Source organism: Nerophis lumbriciformis, linkage group LG29 (assembly GCF_033978685.3).
Source record: "Nerophis lumbriciformis linkage group LG29, RoL_Nlum_v2.1, whole genome shotgun sequence".
In the NCBI taxonomy this organism is placed as follows: domain Eukaryota; kingdom Metazoa; phylum Chordata; class Actinopteri; order Syngnathiformes; family Syngnathidae; genus Nerophis; species Nerophis lumbriciformis.
In genome coordinates, this window is record NC_084576.2 from 27946579 (window position 1) to 27965364 (window position 18786).

The following is an 18786-nucleotide window of genomic DNA, read 5'->3' on the forward strand; positions in this document are numbered from 1 at the left end:
ATTTTCCAGCACACCTTCAACACATCCACAATTCTCATGCAGTTGCTTTTAGCTGCTGGCATTACACGACAGGCTCTTCTCACTCTTTCCTGTGTCTCCCTCTCACAGACAGCAAGCGCACCTTCTTACACACGTCACATACTGTCACGTCATACGTCACATACGTATACGTCCTCTCCCAGCAGAGAGCGAGTTAGCGGCATGGCTAACGTTAGCTGTGATGCTAGCGCAGCCGCTAAGGTGCGCGCCTGCTCAAGCGTCCTCTGCGCACGGCAAATCTTTGCCACGCACAAAATCAAATAAAAAAATAAGCGCATAACAATTTTCGACACATGGACACGACAGAGACAACAGTTTTCGTCATCATTGTTCAAATATTGTGACGTCTGTCGAGACGCTTATCTCCATTCGGTGCCACACGCCCACACCATCAAAATGCAAGGCAAAAATTTCCACATCAACAACGTATGAAAAAATTAGTGATTTTTTTTTTGTTGTGATTTCCTTCTCTGCATGAAAATTTAAAAGTAGCATATATTAATGCAGTATGAAGAAGAATGTTTTAATGTAGACATGCAAGCCTTGAAAGAACATTTTGAAAATCAAGACTACATTTCCTGAAAATGGGTGCATTTCTACCCTATATTTTAACTTTAGATTTATTCTCATATCAAACTCTTTTGGCTGTCTTTTTGACACTTACATCCGGCGCCCCCCTCCACACCCTGGATTATAAATAATGTAAATAATTCAATGTGATTATCTTGTGTGATGACTGTATTATGATGATAGTATATATCTGATAGTATATATCTGTATCATGAATCAATTTAAGTGGACCCCGACTTAAACAAGTTGAAAAACTTATTGGGGTGTTACCATTTAGTGGTCAATTGTACGGAATATGTACTTCACTGTGCAACCTACTGATAAAAGTCTCAATCAATCAATCAAAACACATAGAATCATCATACTGCTGTGATTATATGCATCAAGTGTTCATTCAAGGCTAAGGCAAAATATCGAGATATATATTGTGTATCGCAATATGGCCTTAAAATATTGCAATATTAAAAAAAGGCCATATCGCCCAGCCCTAGTTCAATGATGCCATTTCTGTTTGTCATGTATAATTTTGTCTATTTTGTGTTTATCCTTGAATAAACAGGTCAGTTTCTTGTTACCAACCATTGTGTATTATTCAAACTCCCCTAATTCAGCTGGCTAGTTGTTATCAAGAGTACTAAAACCCTTTTCAACATGATTCTGACAACTAAGTAGGCTAAATAACTTTAAACTTTAATACATGCTCGGATAGGCCAGTATCGGATCGGAAATGCAAAAACAATATCGGTATCGGATCGGAAGTGCAAAAACCTGGATCGGGACATCCCTAAAACACTTTCTAAGACAAGACTGGCACGTTTAAAATATTAGCAGGAATACAAAACTTTCTGGTCCTAATGAAAGGGAGTTTAAAATCGCAGTACAAAACGTCGCTATCTTTACGAAACTTAATAGTTGACCCCCCTCTGCATAATGGATTACATCCCCTTCAGATTCAAAGCAAGAGTTTATTTGGCCCTGGAAACAACCAACAGCCCAAGCCTCCAGTTGAGAAACACTGTCATAAATCAAGCAGGCTTCCAATTTGAGTCCCTCATTTACTCCCCTGCAGGTTGACATGCTGAGTGAGATCAACATCGCTCCCCGCATCCTTACCAACTTCACAAGCGTCATGCCTTCCCAGTTCAAGAAGGATCTGGACTCCTATCTCAAAACACGGTCCCCCGTCACGTTCCTCTCTGAGCTTCGTAGCAATTTACAGGTAGGCTTTATTCATCACGAGAGTTTTGGTGCTTGGAACTATTTTGGGCATTGTTTATCTCCTTTCTGTCCTTCAGGTTTCAAATGAGCCAGGGAATCGCTACAACATCCAGCTGATCAACGCTTTAGTGTTGTACGTGGGCACGCAGGCTATCGCTCACATCCACAACAAAGGCAGCACCCCCTCCATGAGCACCATCACACACTCTGCACACATGGATATCTTCCAGAATCTGGCTGTGGATCTGGACACAGAAGGTAACGTGTAATAACGTGCTGGCTCTACTTATTCAAGATTGAACATGCATTTGACGTAATCCAATGTATTTTTAGGCCGCTACCTGTTCTTAAACGCCATCGCCAATCAGCTGCGCTACCCAAACAGTCACACTCACTACTTCAGCTGCACCATGCTCTATCTGTTTGCTGAGGCCAACACTGAGGCCATCCAGGAGCAGATCACCAGGTCGGTTGGAGTGAACGTAACAGTCAGTACTGTTGGCAGAATGACCTTTCAGTATTAAAACGCCACCGCCTCCTTGCAGGGTTCTGTTGGAGAGGCTGATAGTGAACAGGCCTCACCCATGGGGTCTCCTCATCACCTTCATCGAGCTGATCAAGAATCCGGCCTTTAAGTTCTGGAGCCATGACTTTGTGCACTGTGCCCCTGAGATTGAAAAGTAGGTCCAATCATTTTTCGGACTGCACCAGCTATAAAGTTACAGTGAAGTGTTAGCTATATATATTATACGAGGAATATTAGGGGAAAACGTGTCTTTCAACCTCGGAAAAAAAATCCCCGCTTTTAAACTGCTTTTATGCAAACTTATATTGCAAGAAATGTCAGCCATGAATAGGGATCGATACAGAGTACAGGTATTTTTTGGTACCGGTTTCAAATTGGGTTGGTCCAGGTGGGTCGTAAAGATTCTGTACAAATGATACGGCTACCTGTATTTTTATTTTTTTTCATCCAGCTGACTGATGTAATTATGACACGTGCGCGGTCACATTCACTTTAGGTACCGCTGTTACGCATTAAAAAAAGATCTGATAATTAGCTTGGTATGATCACAAATAAGGACGCAACACCACACAAGTCTGTAACAAAACATTTCCTCCTCAGTCACACACAGTTAGTGTCAGTTTGAAGTGAACTCGCTTTACTCCCGACTGGTGCTCCAGCACTTCATCAGTTGTCCTCTTAACATCCAGTAATCCACAGACCAATATCAATCCACTCAAAAAAGTGTAAATTGAAGTATTATAATAATCCATGAAGTTGCTCTGAGCCAAGATGGCATCCACTGACAGGTCTGTCGTCACCGTCTGATGGCACTCTATTGAGCTGCCTCTGCATGGCATCAAAACACACCATGCTAATTGATTGTATCGATTTATATTATATATTTTATTACATATTATGTAAAAGATGTGTGTTCTACACATGGATGCCATACATAAATAGTATTTCCAGCGGAGTGTAACTGCAAAGAAATGGAAACACAGTGATGGATCTGTGTGGTCTTTACAAGATGATGACCTAAAATGGAGGTTAATTTGTGTCTTTATTATGAAAGCTTCTTTTTTTTGACACTGAATTTTTTGCATTTGAATTTTGTGATCTGAATTTTTTTACATTACATTATGCTGACAATTTCATTCAATATTATGTATACAAAGCTCTGGGAACAGAGTGAGCGGGGCTTGTTTACGGAGCTAAAAAAGCCATGGCAAGTGTCAGACGGAGGCAGAATTCCACAGCAAAGTTCTGCAGAACAAGGATATTATATCCAATATGTGGATGTTTTTTACCTTTTGTGTTCATGTTGCGCAGTTTTTGTTGCATCTTTATTCTTGCTCGATTAGAAAAGATGGCGATGGACACATTTTCTCAATAACTAGTGTTTTATCGTTTATATTGTAAATCCCACGTTTTATATTTTATGTACATTCTGACTGTCGTATAATTCAGTCACATAACTAAAGTTAATTCCGCTTTTGAGAGACTGTTTATTTTTTTTACTGAAAAACACTCGAATGTACATGAACATACAGAATGTGGAAGTTAGAGATGCGCGGTTTGCGGACACAACCGCGGAGTCCGCGGATTATCCGCGGATCGGGCGGTTGAAATAAAAAAAAATTTGTTTTTATCCGCGGGTCGGGTTGGGCGGTTGAAATAAAAAAAAAATTAGATTTTAAATAGATTCAGGCGGGTGGCAGTTGAACCAATTGGGAAATATATATACATAGTTAAATGTTGTTACCCACATACGAAAAACGAGCAGGCACCTGCAGCATATGCCACAACAGAAGAAGAGAAAAAAAAGAGATGGACACTTTTACGGAGCGGAGAAGGGACGCCTCGCCGGGGTCCGGGACCGAGGCCCCTTCCCCCGAGAGGGCCCCACCGGGAGCCGTAGCTGAGGCGATCCGCAAGAAGGGCCCGACGCACGTCAGGGTCACCACCGCGCCCACCGCACCGACACCCCGCCTTCGCCGCGGCCGGCGTCACGCGCAGCAGGTAAGCAGCTTACCTGCCCGCCACCCCCGTGGCCGGGGGCTCGTAACAGGGGTCACTCCACGCGCTCCGCCCGCGCAGCTTACCTGCCCGCCACCCCTGTTGCCGGGGGCGCGTAACAGGGGTCACTCCGCGCTCACGAAAGGGGTGGGGCTCACCCTGGTTGATATAGACAGCAGGACGGTGGCCATGGAAGTCGGAACCCGCTAAGGAGTGTGTAACAACCCACCTGCCGAATCAACTAGCCCTGAAAATGGATGGCGCTGGAGTGTCGGGCCCATACCCGGCCGTCGCCGGCAGCGAGATGTGCTTGGAGGTGCGCTCAGCGCGGCTCCCATATGATTGCGCACTGGTGTGCGTCTGGGCCGTGACAGCGTGGCACGCGAATGTCTGTGCTGCATTGGATCAGTCTCCTTTCTTTAACAGGCAAAAGCTTTATAACCTCACTAATGCCTTGCATCGTCTATATTAGATATATAACAACGGGCGGGTGCGGTTCTGATTAAATGTTAGATCGGGTGGATGGCGGATGGTTGACGACTTTCTGATGCGGTTGCGGATGAAATAATTGCCTATCCGCGCATCTCTAGTGGAAGTTGCAATTTTAACTATGAACGATAAAACACTGAACAGTTCAAATACATGAACGCTGCTCCTCTACTGCGGACCACCTGCTTGATCGACATCTTTTATAATCAGGCAAGAGCAACAAAAATGCAACAAACACGGCAAAAAATAATAAACATCCACTTATTCTTCATAATATCTCTGTTCCTACTGTCACCGTAGTGTGTTGTTCATCTATTAATGACCAAAACTTGTCTTGTGAGCAAAAAGCTTATGTTCAAACATTTATTCCTCCCTCTCTGAATGCATCCGAAGATCTACAGCCCTTGTCGTCGTCTCACCTTTACCTTAACATCATTATCCAGCACCAGCTGCTGGTCACATTGTGTATCACAGTCAGTTTAGCTGCATATCATGTCAAGTAGAGACCGTATGTCACTCAAAAGTGAAGATTTTAACCAACAAAATAATTTCTATAGTTTGAAAGTATCCAGCGGGCCACATTGAAATGTTAATGTTGTATTAATATGCCAAGGTAGCCCAAATAACTACTTTTCTTTTGCTGTCTTGCAAGACCCGTGTCACGTGACTTCAAACTTGACACTTCATTGGCTGGTTCTGAGACAGGATCGATTGCTTCAGTCTTAATTTACCAGAAGTGAGTCTTGCTTTTTGAAGAGGCAATTTTTTCGACACTGAATTTTTTTTCACCGACTTTGACCTTCAGACATTGAACTTTAAAACACTGAATTATTATTTTAAATGAAATTGTCAGCATATTGTGATGTAAATAAATGTACACTTAAAAATCAGTTTGCAAAATTCAAACACTAAATATTCAATCAGTTAATTTATATAGCCCTTAATCAGTGTCTCAAAGGGCTGCATCAGCCACGACGACATCCTCGGCTCAGATCCCAAATTCAGTGTCAAAAAAAAGCTTTCATAAAGACAAAAATTAACCTCCATAACTTAACTGCATTGCACTTTGCCTAAAGGCTTGTTTAAAGGGGTCGCATCATGATTTTTTTCTACATTTAAAACACCTTGTGGTGTACATAACATGTCATGGTAGTTCATTGGTGAAACATTTGCACAGATTTTGTTATACAGACCTATGTTAAAACCACTTTTTTTATTTTTTTTTTATCTCCCTTTCAAAATAGCTCGTTTTGTGAGACTGAGTTGTTGGATGCAATTGAACCTCTCAGCACGCCCGGCAGAAATTTTTTGTAGTTTTTTTATTTTATTTTTTAGCTTTTTTGCTTTTATTGTGCACTGTGGACATCGGTGACCGCGTCCAGCCATCTGTTTTGAGTAACTTTCATCACAACACAACATCCCAGATGATATAGTGAGATGTTGTCGGCACTAAGGTAGGAGGCGATGCGGGCAGACGAAAGCGAGGAAGGAAGCCCGGCTGACGCACAGGTCTGGAACTTTCTATACATGCTGGCTAAGGTTAAACTTCTACAGAGTCTAACTTTCTAATGCTAGAGGCTGTACTTATGCATGTGTATATTGACAATAAAAGGCTTTTATATTCTAAATCATGTAAATAATCCCGCTGCTTCGAGTTATAAACAAAGGTTAAACCCATTAGGCACTGATCCAATTAAAACTACTTTTTCGATAAATCATTCTTTATTTTGCTGAAAAACAGTGATGCTATTGTCTTACATTAGAACGCTAGCTGCACAATAACTCAAGCTAACATTGCGGGCAATTCCTTCACACATTTTTAATGTGCTGTTATTTACCAGTGCTGTGCGGTGCGACAAATTTTATTACAAATACGCCTAAAAATAGGCAGTGTGACTTGTATAAAAAAATAGATGTGCGAAAAGGAATTTCAACCCTTTCATTGCATTTTGCTCAATATACATAAATTAAAGATGCATCAATCGATTTTTAATCTAATTGTGAGGTATCCCAAAGATTCCCATCTTTCATGTTGGCAGAGTTTAGGGATATTCTCTGTTTATTTATGATAGCATTGTGTTTATATGTATGAGTGGACATGTGTACCTACTAGAGATGTCTGATAATATCGGACTGCCGATGTTACCGGCCGATAAATGCTTTAAAATGTAATATCGGAAATTATCTGGATCGGTTTCAAAAAGTAAAATGTATGACTTTTTAAACCGCCGCTGTACGTAGTGGTGCTCGGACGTAGGGAGAAGCACAGAGCGCCAATAAACCTTAAAGGCACTGCCTTTGCGTGCCGGCCCAATCACATATCTACGGCTTTTCACACACACAAGTGAAGGCCATGCATACTTGGTCAACAGCCATACAGGTCACACTGAGGGTGGCCGTATAAACAACGTTAACACTGTTACAATACAGGACGCTACAATATACATCCCCCGCTACCCGCCCACCTCAATCTCCTCATGCTCTCTCAGGGAGAGCATGTCCCAAATTCCAAGCTGCTGTTTTGAGGCATGTTAAAAAAAAATAATGCACTTTGTGACTTCAATAATAAATATGGCAGTGCCATGTTGGCATTTTTTTCCATAACTTGAGTTGATTTATTTTGGAAAACCTTGTTACATTGTTTAATGCATCCAGCGGGGCATCACAACAAAAATAGGCATAATAATGTGTTAATTCCACGACTGTATATATCGGTATCGGTTGATATCGGTAATTAAAAGTCGGACAATATCGGCTATCGGCAAAAAAGCCATTATCGGACATCTCTATTCAAGGCATTTCATATTGCTACAAAATGTTTTCTGTGCTACAAAAAAAAATTCTGGGCTATTTTTTTTCATTTAGTAGCACCTATGCTACTAGTGAAAAAGCTAAGCGTACAGCACTGCTTATCGTTTCATCATCTCCTCTATTGCCATAAACAGTAGTCACCGAATTAGTTTTTCGGAAAATCCATCTTTTTGTGGAGGTTTGTGGGTGAAGCAGGAGTGTTCTTTTCACACGCTCTGAGCGACTGTTTTCACAGTTAAAGGCTCATTGGCGCAAAACAAAAAAGTTAGCCAGGCACTTCTTACTTCTTCAGATGAGACTCGAGGGTTGAATAGACTTAAACTTAGACTTCCTTTTTATTGTCATTCAAATTTGAACTTTACAGTACAGATAGGAACGTAATTCCGTTGCATTAGCTCATGGTAGTGCAGGATAATTTGGGTAATACAACCAATAACAGCATTCTCGTTCTTCGAGTCCTATTTTTGCCATTTTGCTGTTTAAACTACAGATACGCATGCATAAACTAAAATTGGTGGAAGCGCGCAAGGGAGTTTGGGTAGATTTATTCCATATATGGATAATCTGCTGACGATGTTCCCAATTGGTGACGTCACCAATTGTACACATTCCAAACGGATTGTTTGGAGGAAATAGGTAAGAAGGCCGGATTGTTTTGTAAAAATCTCCGCAATGCCTCCACGCTTTGATTTAAAAATTACGCAGATCCCGAATACACAACAGCAGGTACCTAAAGGTAAGAAAAGTTTGTTTTGCATGATAGAACCCCTTTTAAGACTTATAATAGCAGGTGGTGATAAGACTTGCTGTGGGATGTTACATGATGTTGGTGGTGTACAACTAGGGATGTCTCGATCCAGGTTTTTGCACTTCCGATCCGATACCGATATTGTTTTTGCACTTCCGATCCGATACCGATACTGACCGATAATGGCCTATCCGAGCATGTATTAAAGTTTAAAGTTATTTAGCCTACCGTACTTAGTTGTCAGAATCATGTTGAAAAGGGTTTTAGTACTCTTGATAACAACTAGCCAGCTGAATTAGGTGAGTTTGAATAATATACAATGGTTGGTACCAAGAAACTGACCTGTTTATTCAAGCATAAACACAAAATAGACACAATTATACATGACAAACAGAAATGGCATCATTGAAACTAGGGCTGGGCGATATGGCCTTTTTTTAATATTGCGATATTTTAAGGCCATATTGCGATACACGATATATATCTCGATATTTTGCCTTAGCCTTGAATGAACACTTGATGCATATAATCACAGCAGTATGATGATTCTATGTGTTTTGATTGATTGATTGAGACTTTTATTAGTAGGTTGCACTGGATCTGGATCGGCATTTTCCCATGCCTTGCCGATACACATTTTTTTGCAAATATCGGCGGCCGATCCAAATATCGGATCGGGACATCCCTATGTACAACCTCCTTTTGCACATCTTTATACAGTTCAGTGAGCATCAAATAAATGTTTTTAATTGTATTATTAAAAGCAGGAGTTACAACTTAAAGAGGTTATATTACACAAAACCAACTTTTCTTACTGGTTGGTACCGGTACCTGTTTTTGAATATTTGGGATCTGCAAAAGACCCAAAAATGATATTCGCTTTGCACAAATCTGCCATTTTTATTCAGTTGCAGTCCGAGGTTGTAGTCAATAAGCTCCTTCTTTGTCTTAATCCTCTTGCTGTGGGGCAGACTGGATCGTACATGCATCCTCTGCTGTTGCCATTTTTAATACAAAAGTAGCGTATAGTTCAAATCTATATTTGTCAGTCGATTCCATATGGAAAAAGCTGAAAACCCCAACATGGCTGACGAGAAGACGGGAGACAAAGTAGGCTTGGCCTGAAGGAGGACTCTGGCATGTAAATAAGACCGCCCACTAAACGGCACATTCTGAAGGGACAGTCAGAAAGTGTCTCGAAGATGGTCTGTAAAACAAAATCTATGCAAAATTTTGACCTATGCAAAGGGCTGGAAGATATGGAAAAAATAATCATGATTTATTTTGATTGATATTGAAATCACGATTAAAAACACAATTGTTCATTAATTTGAAAACATGAGTATACATTGTACCACCAGAACTCAACTTTGAATATAATTTAAAAGAACAACGGATATAAATTAGTAACAAATAAGTAAAATTATAACAATAAATTAAAATAGCAATATAAAAATCAGTTTGTCTGTTTTTTTACTCTGTTGTTTACTTTTTAAACTTATTTTACAACCGTAGAATCTGTGCTTTGTCAAAAATTAATCAAATGTTTAAAAGTCCTCTCACATTGGTGCAATACATCTTTGGATAATTTTGAACAATATTTTAAGTCAAAGCACAGTCATTGTTTATATGTATCCATAAGTGCTTTAAGTACATTATGGCTATGTAACATTCATTTGTGAATTTGTCAGCGCTGTTATTGTGAATGTGGTAAGTGTGCTGTTGTTCCGAGCTTCACATGTGTTGATTTGAGGCTGTTAAAAACACAAAAGATGTTTGTACATTGATCTTACATCGATGATGTCGTTCATAACAACACAAGCAGGTGAGATGTGTTGTGGGTGTATGGATTGTGCTTGCTAGCTGTAGTTTAGTCAGTGCTTCATGTGGCCATTGTTTAATAGACCTGAGCCGTTATTAGATAAGTCAATTTATGGAATGATAAATTAACTTAACTTTGTCAACCTCGATAACTGCCATATGCATTCACATTGAACATAAAAGCCGTGGTGTCTTTGCACAAAGTCATCAATATGTAGTCCACACAGTCAAGTTGAAACAGGCAGAGGTTCAAGATGTAGTCACCTGAAATGGTTTTCACTTCACAGGCGTGCTTGAAGCTCATCGAGAGAATGCCAAGAGTGTGCAAAGCGGTAATCGGAGCAAAGCGTGGCTATTTTGAAGAAACTAAATTATAAAACATCTTTTCAGTTATTTCACTTTTTTTGTTAAGTACATACAGTCGTGGTCAAAAGTTTACATACAATTTATTATGGGTCTACTGAAAATGTGACAATGTGCTGGGTCAAAAGTATACATACAGCAATGTTAATATTTGCTTACATGTCCCTTGGCAAGTTTCACTGCAAAAGGCGCTTTTGGTAGCCATCCACAAGCTTCTGGTTGAATTTTTGACCACTCCTCTTGACAAAATTGGTGCAGTTCAGCTAAATTTGTTGGTTTTATGACATGGACTTGTTTCTTCAGCATTGTCCACACATTTAAGTCAGGACTTTGGGAAGGCCATTCTAAAACCTTAATTCTAGCCTGATTTAGCCATTCCTTTACCACTTTTGACGTGTGTTTGGGGTCATTGTCCTGTTTGAACACCCAACTGCGCCCAAGACCCAAGCTGATGATTTTAGGTTGTCCTGAAGAATTTGGAGGTAATCCTCCTTTTTCATTGTCCCATTTACTCTGTAAAGCACCAGTTCCATTGGCAGCAAAACAGGCCCAGAGCATAATTCTACCACCACCATGCCTGACGGTTGGTCTGGTGTTCTTGGGATTAACCTCTAAAGGCCTTAGTGGCCACATACGTGGACAGCACCTTTCAGCTCTTATTTCCAAAATTGTGTACACTACTGAATTGGGGTCGTATGCCGACATATGGACACTTATAGTGCTATCTGGTGGTGTCAGAAGAGTATAACATACAATGGAATTTGGGGAAAAAAAGTGTAAAAATAAAAATGAGCATGCCACTACACATGAAGTACACGTTTGTGTACTTATGGACTAAGTAATCATATAAAAAGATGATTTTTAGTTTTTATTCTAATTAGGGTCCAATAAGCCCAAATAGCAAAAATAAAAAAAGCATGTAAACAGCTTGGTCCGTAAGAGGTTAAAGGCCTCACCTTTTTCCCTCCAAACATATTGCTGGGTATTGTGATCAAACAGCTCAATTTTTGTTTCATCTGACATCACATGGACAAAGATAAGACCTTCTGGAGGAAGATTCTGTGGTCAGATGACACAAAAATAGAGCTGTTTGCACACGTCAAAAGTGGTAAAGGAATGGCTAAATCAGGCTAGAATGAAGGTTTTAGAATGGCCTTCCCAAAGTCCTGACTTAAACGTGTGGACAATGCTGAAGAAACAAGTCCATGTCAGAAAACCAACAAATTTAGCTGAACTGCACCAATTTTGTCAAGAGGAGTGATTTTCTGACATGGACTTGTTTCTTCAGCATTGTCCACACATTTAAGTCAGGACTTTGAGAAGGCCATTCTAAAACCTTCATTCTAGCCTGATTTAGCCATTCCTTTACCACTTTTGACGTGTGTTTGGGGTCATTGTCCTGTTGGAACACCCAATTGCGCCCAGGACCCAACCTCCGGGATGATTATTTTAGGTTGTCCTGAAGAATTTGGAGGTAATCCTCCTTTTTCATTGTCTCGTTTACTCTTTGTAAAGCAGCAGTTCTATTGGCAGCAAAACAGGCCCAGAGCATAATACTACCACCACCATGCTTGACGGAAGGTATGGTGTTCCTGGGATTAAAGGCCTCACTGTTTCTCCTCCAAACATATTGCTGGGTATTGTGGCCAAACAGCTAAATGTTTGTTTCATCTGACATCACATGGATGAAGATAAGACCCTCTGGAGAAAAGTTCTGTGGTCAGATGAAACAAAAATGTAGCTTTTTGGCCACAATACCCAGCATTATGTTTGGAGGAGAAAAGGTGAGGCCTTTAATCCCAGGAACACCAAGCATGGTGGTGGTAGTATTATGCTGTGGGCTTGTTTTGCTGCCAATGGAACTGCTGCTTTACAGAGAGTAAATGGGACAATGAAAAAGGAGTATTACCGGTACCTCCAAATTCTTCAGGACAAGCTAAAATCCTCAGCCCAGAGGTTGGGTCTTGGGGGCAGTTGGGTGTTCCAACAGGACAGTGACCCCAAACACGTGTCAAGAATGGAATGGCTAAATCAGGCTACAATGAAGGCATACCTGCCAACTACTCCGGTTTTCCCGTAATTAGTACGGTTTTCATCAACTTATTCCGGGTTACGGTTGCAGTGATAAAAAATACGGTTTTTCATTAATTTAAAAAAAAAAATTTTTTTAAGTTTTATTCACGAAATCGCGTAACAACAATGACAATCGACACTGCTTCCCGTAACTTCCTATCGAGCCATTCCGAATGCCATGCGCGAGGCTATTTATAGCACCGCTGCCAAGCACGAGGCACCAGTTGCCATTGTTTCCAAACGAGCGAACGATCATGGAATCAGCCGGAGAAAAATCGCAAACGAGTCTTAAACCGAAAAGAAAACTGCAGTCATTCCGTGAAGAATATTCAAAAGCCTATCCGGGAATAATTATCCGTTCCAAAAAGGGTGAAAACTACGCGAATTGCACCTTGTGCAGAGAAGATTTTTCGATCGGACACGGAGGAATTAGCGATGTAAAAGACCGCGTTGGGACAAAAAAACACAAGTCTAATGCCGTTGCTAGCGATACAAGTGGAAAACTTTCAACGTTTTTCGTCGCCCAAACAGATTCTTTGGATGTGATAAATGCCAAAGTTTTATTTACGGAGGCAATAATTGAGCATGGACTTCCAATCGCACTGGCTGATCACATGGGACAGTTATTTCGGAAAATGTTTCCCGACTCGAAAATCGCCAAAAAATATGGATGTGGTCGAACCAAAACATCAAACATTATTCAGTGTCTTGGAACAGAATCCTCAAAAAGTATCGCCGATGCCATGAAGACGGAACCATTTAGCATGTCGACTGACGGCAGCACCGATTATGACGATGTAAAACTGTACCCCATTTGTGTTCGATATTTCGATGACGACATTGGAAAAGTATTGTCAGTACTTCTGTCTTTGAGGGAATGCAATACGGCTTCCACAGGCGAAAACATTTACGAAATACTCGCGGAAGAAATAGACTCAAACGAAATTCCTTGGCAGAATTTGGTTTGCTTTGCTGCCGATAATGCTGCAGTGTCTGATAGCTTAAATTAATTTTCATTAATTTTTCATATTTTGAATTCTTTTGAAAGGCTTACAAAAAAACTACATTTGAATTGTAATTCCATGCTATTGACAGGATTATTAATTTTAATGAAGTTAGCTTACCATGTTTACAGTATGATAATTGTGATAGAAATGTGAATTTTAGGCACAGAATATTTTTTACAATTGAACAAGGCAGTAGATTATACAAGCTTGGACAGAAAGTTAATGACACCAATTTTTTTTTTAATGGAATTGTTTAGTACTGTTTTACCATTTGTTTACTGTAAAAAGTGTTTATAATGTTTATACTTTCAATTAACAAATTGAAGTCTTGTGAAAGGTTGACAGGATAACTGGCATTAACTGTCAAAATAATTTCAAACTATTGAAGTTAGCTTACAGAATAAACATGTCAATCAACCCATATGATTTTTGCTGTAATATTTTTGTTTTGAAAAGTCACTGACTGATAGAAAAGTGATGGTTTTAGCAACATTTTAACCTGTCTGAATGCTAATAATCATTTTGCGTCGGCCTGAATCCCCCACCAGGACTTTGTCCTGGACCTACCGGGGCCTGCGGCCCCTGCACCCTGGCTACTAGGTTTTTCTGATTTCAAAAGTTGGCAGGTATGTGAAGGTTTTAGAACAGCCTTCCCAAAGTCCTGACTTAAACGTGTGGACAATGCTGAAGAAACAAGTCCATGTCAAAAAACCTACAAATTTAACTGAATTGCACCAATTTTGTCAAGAGGAGTGGTCAAAAATTCAACCAGCAGCTTGTGGATGGCTACCAAAATGCGCCTTATTGCAGTGAAACTTACCAAGGGACATGTAAGCAAATATTAACATTGCTGTATGTATACTTTTGACCCAGCACATTTTCAGTAGACCCATAATAAATTCATAAAAGAAGCAATCTTCATGAATGTTTTTTGTGACCAACAAGTATGTGCTCCAATCACAAAAAAATAAGAGTTGTAGAAATGATTGGAAACTCAAGACAGCCATGACATGATGTCCTTTACAAGTGTATGTAAACTTTTGACCACGACTGTAACCCCACGTGTGTTCATTCATAGTTTTGATGTGACAATCTACAATGTAAATAGTCATAAAAATAAAAATGCATTGAATGAGGAGACAGTGTCCAAACTGTATGTCAAAATACCAAATATCTGCTTTACTCCAAATAATATTGCAAGTTTTTGTCCAAGTGGCCTCTTTTGGACCGCCGTCTTCCTTGTCTCCTCCTCACCAGTGGCGCTTGAAGGTGAAAAGTTGTGGTCTGATTGCAGGTTGTTCCAGTCGGTGGCCCAGTGTTGCATGGGCCAGAAGCAGGCCCAGCAGGTGATGGAAGGCACGGGCGCCAGCTAGCCTGGCTCGCATCCACTCGCAGCCCTCGGGAGAGACCCCGACCCACCCCCGCGCACACACACTCGCGCCCCTCCCCCCTTCACTGGATAAACTACACGTGGACGTAAGGACTACTGCTCCAGGTTGGAAAGGTTTACATTTCTGTTGATCCTGAGTTGCCATGGAGGATATGGATTGAGAAACTCTGTTGAATAAGACTTTTTTTGATGTACATAATGGGAAAAAGGGAGAGTAGATGCTGTGGTCAACATGTCAAATCCAACGCCACCTGACATGTGGAAACATATGAACATATTTTCACTCTACCAAAGTTTTTCTTTTTGCTTTGCTTCCCTCTCACAATCCTTTTTCTCCTCACTTTGTTTGCTCTCGAGGCGGAAAGCTCAATGATTGAAGATAAAAAAAAAATTTTTTTGTTTATTTTGTTTTCGAGTGGACACGAAGATGTAGACTACCGTAGTCTCCCAAGGGGGAGGGGGGATCATCGTGTGTGTGTGTGTACTGACGCTCAGTCCCATCTGAAACGTCTCTCCCTTGGCACTTGTAAAATTGTGCAAAGTGAGAATGGTTGACATTGTATCTTGACAATTTGTACAAAGATCCAAATTGAAGAACAATAGAAGGACCAATACAGCCCATTTTGTAACATTTTGAATGTTTTGTAAATGTATTGGTCCATGTGTATTTTGTAGTCCTTTCTAGTTTGCCTTTAGTTCTTGCTACTTAATTGCAGTATGCGTACATACAGTTAATAAAGCATTCAAACTGCAGCGCTGTTGCTTGTCTTGCCTACAGGGGGAGATGTGCAGCAGCCTTTTGACTTTTGTTAGGTTTCACCATCAAGCAAAAAATGATCCTTTTATGGATTAAAGCTTAATTTGCTTAAATTCTGCGTGTTTTATATTGCAAAGTTGACACTCACACTCCTGTGACCCCATTATGCTATTTTGTACATACTACAAACCCCAAAACCAGTGAAGTTGTCAATGGTAAATAAAAACAGAATACAATGATTTGCAAATCCTTTTCAACTTCTATTCAATTGAATAGACTGCAAAGACAAGATACTTAATGTTCGAACCGAAAAACTTTATTTTTTGCAAATATTAATTAGCTCATTTGGAGTTTTATGCCTGCAACATGTTTCAAAAAAACTAAGTGGCAAAACATACTGAGAAAGTTGAGGAATGCTCATCAAACACTTATTTTGAACATCCCACAGGTAAATTGGGAACAGGTGGGTGCCATGATTGGGTATAAAAGCAGCTTCCATGAAATGCTCAGTCATTCACAAGCAAGGATGGGGCGAGGGTCACCACTTTGTCAACAAATGCCTGAGCAAATCGTTTAACAAGAACATTTCTCAACCAGCTATTGCAAGGAATTTCGGGATTTCACCATCTACGGTCCGTTATATCATCAAAAGGTTCAGAGAATCATAGAGAAATCACTGCACGTAAGCAATGATATTACGGACCTTGGATCCCTCAGGCAGTACTGCATCAAAAAGCAACATCAGTGTGTATAGGATATCACCACATGAGCTCAGGAACATTTCAGAAAACCGCTGTCAGTAACTACATTTTGTCGCTACATCTGTAAGTGCAAGTTAAAACTCTACTATGCAAAGCCAAAGCCATTTATCAACAACACCCAGAAACGCCGCCGGCTTCGCTGGGCCCGAGCTCATCTAAGATGGACTGATGCAAAGTGGAAAAGTGTTCTGTGGTCTGATGAGTCCACATTTCAAATTGTTTTTGGAAACTGTGGACGTCGTGTCCTCTGGACCAAAGAGGAAAAGAACCACCCGGATTGTTATAGGCGCAAAGTGTAAAAGCCAGCATGTGTGATGGTATGGGGGTGTTTTAGTGCCCAAGACATGGGTAATTTACACATCTGTGAAGGCACCATTAATGCTGAAAGGTACATACAGGTTTTGGAGCTACATATGTTGCCATCCAAGCAACGTTATCATGGACGCCCCTGTTTATTTCAGCAAGACAAGGCCAAGCCACGTGTTACATCAGCATGGCTTCGTAGTAAAAGAGTGCGGGTACTAGACTGGCCTGCCTGTAGTCCAGACCTGTCGCCCATTGAAAATGTGTGGCGCATTATGAAGCCTAAAATACCACAACGGAGAGCCCCGGACTGTTGAACAACTTAAGCTGTACATCAAGCAAGAATGGGAAAGAATTCCACTTCAAAAATGTGTCTCCTCAGTTCCCAAACGTTTACTGAGTGTTGTTAAAAGGAAAGGCCATGTAACACAGTTGTAAAAATGCCCCTGTGACAACTTTTGTGTAATGTTTTGCTGCCATTAAATTTTAAGTTAATGATTATTTGCAACAAAAAAAATAGTTTTTCAGTGTGAACATTGAATATCTTGTCTTTGCAGTCTATTCATTTGAATATAAGTTGAAAAGGATTTGCACCATTTACACAATGTGACAACTTCACTGGTTTTGTAGAATCTAGAGGTGGGGGAAATCTATATTTAGATGTATTGCAATTCGGACATGGACTATTAAAGAATTGATTAGTAAAAATCGATAATTGATTCAGTCATTGTAAATAAATTAATGCAGACAGTTTTAAAATTTGGCTGACTCCAGCTCCTTTACTTTCAGGCACTTAGTAGTCCAGTTTTTTTTACACATTTTCATTAATTTAAAAAAATGTGGGTATTAAATGAACTGTTTCTTATTCCAAATGAATTATTTTTTTAAATTACAAGTGATAAACTCTTATGTAAAACTGCATCAACATACAATCGTGGTCAAAAGTTTACATACACTTGTAAAGAACATTATGTCATGGCTGTCTTGAGTTTCCAATCATTTCTACAACTCTTATTTTTTTGTGATAGTGATTGGAGCACATACTTGTTGGTCACAAAAAACATTCATGAAGTTTGCTGCTTTTATGAATTTATTATGGCTCTACTGAAAATGTGCTGGGTCAAAAGTATACATACAGCAATGTTAATATTTGCTTACATGTCCCTTGGCAAGTTTACCTGCAATAAGGCGCTTTTGGTAGCCATCCACAAGCTTCTGCTTGAATTTTTGACCACTCTTCTTGACAAAATTGGTGCAGTTCAGCTAAATGTGTTGGTTTTCTGACATGGAATTGCTTCTTCAGCATTGTCCACATGTCAGGACTTTGGGAAGGCCATTCTAAAACCTTAACTCTAGCCTTTTTTAGCCATTCCTTTACCATTTTTGACATCTGTTTGGGGTCATTGTCCTGTTGGAGCACCCAACTGCGCCCAAGACCCAACCTCCGGGCTGATGATTTTAGCTTGTTCTGAAGAATTTGGAGGTAATCCTTGTCACGTTCAAACACTGAGGACATCTATTAAACAAGACAAAAGGCAAGGAATCAGAGACATAATTCAATTTGGACTCAATATTGAGGAGAGACTTGGCCACTGCACTCTCTGTACAGTCCTGCACCACGCTCTGACGAAGAAGGTTTTCGTCTCCTCTTTTATTCAGATGTTCAATGTTCACGCACCAACACATGTCACAGCAGGAATGGGAAGTATGTAAAACAGTCGTTGTTTTCGGTCGCTTTGAAGACCAAGAAGAGGATTTCTCGGGCTTGGGCTCTTCCTGGATCCAGCTGGGGCAGGTGTTGGAGGACAATGGATAACCCCTCCCGTCTCCTGACCACAGTGACTTCAAGAGGGTACCAAATAGTTGGAAGAGAGTTTGTGAAATAGTTCAAAGAGAGTTCCTCTGGAAGTTG

General features: G+C 40.3%; 1 protein-coding gene across 14 annotated transcripts in view; it reads left to right on the top strand.

Moving 5' to 3' along the window:
• The window catches only part of cnot1 (CCR4-NOT transcription complex, subunit 1), a 64024-nt gene extending 48101 nt beyond the window's left edge, over positions 1 to 15923 (top strand). For 8 of the 14 annotated variants that reach the window (XM_072911910.1, XM_061924585.1, XM_072911909.1 and 5 more), the window contains exons 45-50: positions 1679 to 1828; positions 1905 to 2085; positions 2161 to 2293; positions 2373 to 2507; positions 5493 to 5576; positions 14958 to 15923. In XM_072911910.1, the coding sequence (XP_072768011.1) occupies positions 1679 to 1828; positions 1905 to 2085; positions 2161 to 2293; positions 2373 to 2507; positions 5493 to 5576; positions 14958 to 15036 (762 nt within the window). In that variant the 3' untranslated portion in view covers positions 15037 to 15923. The remainder of the gene's footprint in view (positions 1 to 1678; positions 1829 to 1904; positions 2086 to 2160; positions 2294 to 2372; positions 2508 to 5492; positions 5577 to 14957) is intronic. The other 6 variants (XM_061924588.1, XM_072911915.1, XM_061924590.1 and 3 more) reach the window with 1 other exon arrangement.
• The last annotated feature ends 2863 nt before the right edge of the window (positions 15924 to 18786 follow it).